Genomic DNA, 2,500 nt, shown 5'->3' with positions numbered 1-2,500 from the left:
TTTCATGAAAAACGCTTTAATTTCTTCTAATGACCATAAGAATGGGTGCAGAACGGAGTGAAATATAATATCATTGCACACGAGGATGTTTCAAAGTGAGATCCCGGAAGAAAAGGTTGGTTTTCTCTACAGCCTGTCCTCATTGGTCTAGTCATTTCAAGTACAGCTATATCACGAATAAGTGGATCAGTGATCGGAAGTGATTATCTGTATGGCAAGGGACAATAACAGGGTTGGCGCAGTGCTTTCCATTGATGAGGCCCGGAGTGGTTCTATTGCCGGAAACGAGAGGTTTTTCTTCTGGTTTCCCTCTAATTGATGCTAACACATGATTTGCCCTGGGATATTACAGCATTAGAGGATGGAATTCCCTGTGTTGTGCCCGTCCTTTGCACAGTATATCACTGACTTGGACGGACTAGCTCGAAAGGTTCATATATCATGTTCTCTTCTAATCCTTAAACACTGCTTAATTGCAGTGCAAAAATGGATTCAATTGAATTAAAAGTTGATTAAATTTCATTTACCTCTTCCAGTAGCTCATCCCTTAGCTCATTAGTGATTGTTCAATAATCGAGAAATTTTACACGTACGTGTAACTATCCCGCACGAATTATAACGTCGCTTCCGATTGACTCATAAATGATGACATTAGTTACGGCTAGAACATGCGCCATACCGTGATACTCTCCGTTTAAGCCACAATGATGCGAAACTGATAGTATCTTACTCGGTTCATAATAACAGTAGTATATTCTGTTGTTGTAAGGATCCTCTCCTGCTCCAAAAGGTGATATGTGACTGTAAGCATTGGAGTTTCCTTGGTCTTCGTCATCAAACTGGAGATATTCTGAAGTCACCTAAAGCAGAATATTACAAAGAGACAAAAAAGGGGAAAGGTTTATTGAGCAGGAAGGTAGTAAAGATAAAGGGATAAGGTGACATGGCAATTATTGCTTAATTTTCCCAGATATCTTAGCCTAAATCTATTCGCTTTCAAGCCATAAAGAGAATTGTAGCACCCGATATAGCTAAAACCTTTTAGCCTTTTGAGAAATGTGGCTTTTGTATAACTAGTAGATGATAAATGCTTTGAAATTACTAAATGACCAGCGATGATACAGTAATTTCCAAACGAAGAGCAATCCGACTCGAACTTAATTCTATTGCGTCGAAGTAACTCCAACTACCACAGTCGACTAACTACTTAAAACTATAACCAATGCTTCCAAATTGTAATCGTATTATGTTTAATATATGATATAGGTACTTATCACAATGATTGAGTGCTAGTGTTAGGAATAAATAGTGATTGATTACACACCTTCATTATTCGCACGGCACAAAATAGCGACACAGTACCAATAATGGGAGTGCAAGCACACCTCCAAAGATGTGCTCGGCGCCCCTATAATTTCTGGCACGGGTGCCTAATAGGCTTTCTTTTAAACCTTTCTGTTTACACACACAAAAACTTACCGTGCTGTGCCCGAAGAAACAAAGGTACGATATCGAGTGCGTGCCAGATTTATGCGCTGTTTGTAAGGCGGGCTTAAAACATGACGGACATGTAATTTATAAAGGTTTAGCATCACGTTTGCGTGAAACAGAAAATGGCAAATAGTGAGGCGGTTGCTCGTTATTAAAGCAATTCTCGTATTCTAACTCGTTCATCTCTCCAGAGAAGTTACTAGCTTGATACCTGTAGCAAAAGGGCAAGAAACGTGCCAGTGTCGAACAAATTTCTTCCGTTTTTTGCGAAACGCGTTTAATCTGCCTTAAATGGTTGACAGCCATTCAGACACTTTGCCGATGCGATAAGATGATTTATCATATGGCCCGTACGGCCCCGCGCGCTCTTTCATTGTAAAATATTGGGAAAATCCCCGTATGAGGGCCTTACGCATTAACGCAAATAGGGCCGGAAAAAGCGGTGCGGCGCTACTAGGAACACGTACTGTTCCATGCGATGCAATTTTAGGGGATTTCGTAGCTTTTAAACATTCAAGTTAATTACAGCGAGAAAAACAAATGCAAACAACATTAAGATATGTTTTCTGTGCAAACTTTCGTTTTTTATTTTGTCCTAACTTCATCTTCTGAGTGCTCATAAATAGTATAAAGAGCCCATATGACAAAATGCTTATTGACTGAGTGTAGGTGGGGACGGACAGGAAAATATTTGGCGCTAGGTCCGTACGCCGTGACCTCGGGCCAAGTATTTTCCCATCCGGCCCTCCTACTCAGTCAATAACTAAGTATTCATAGCCAAGTACTGAGTGAGACTTGCCTTGTGATTTAGCACTTTTTGGCATCTCGACGAACCAAATGCTATCAAGTAAAACGGAAATTTGTGCGGCAACAAGATTGCCTCTGAATTTTTTCCTGATGTGCTGCAGCAAAAATAAATGACCGTATTTTCTCCGTATATGCCATCCGGAACTTCACCTCCAAGGGAATTTGGATAGTCGATATGGGTGTTTTCATCATCCCATCGAAC

The 2,500-nt window shown here is 40.4% G+C and overlaps 1 protein-coding gene across 4 annotated transcripts in view; it reads right to left on the bottom strand.

The window, feature by feature from the left end:
- The window catches only part of LOC138042708 (uncharacterized), a 26,228-nt gene that overhangs the window by 1,298 nt on the left and 22,430 nt on the right, over window positions 1–2,500 (bottom strand). For all 4 annotated transcript variants that reach the window (XM_068888689.1, XM_068888687.1, XM_068888690.1 and 1 more), the window contains 2 exons: window positions 2,291–2,500; window positions 731–860 (listed from right to left, as the gene is read on the bottom strand). The exon at window positions 2,291–2,500 is cut by the window's right edge and continues 5 nt beyond it. In XM_068888689.1, the coding sequence (XP_068744790.1) occupies window positions 731–860; window positions 2,291–2,500 (340 nt within the window). The remainder of the gene's footprint in view (window positions 1–730; window positions 861–2,290) is intronic.

This window comes from Montipora capricornis, chromosome 3 (genome assembly GCF_036669925.1).
Source record: "Montipora capricornis isolate CH-2021 chromosome 3, ASM3666992v2, whole genome shotgun sequence".
In the NCBI taxonomy this organism is placed as follows: Eukaryota; Metazoa; Cnidaria; class Anthozoa; order Scleractinia; family Acroporidae; genus Montipora; species Montipora capricornis.
The sequence above is the reverse complement of the archived record's forward strand: the minus strand, read 5'-3'. Positions and strand labels throughout refer to the sequence as shown.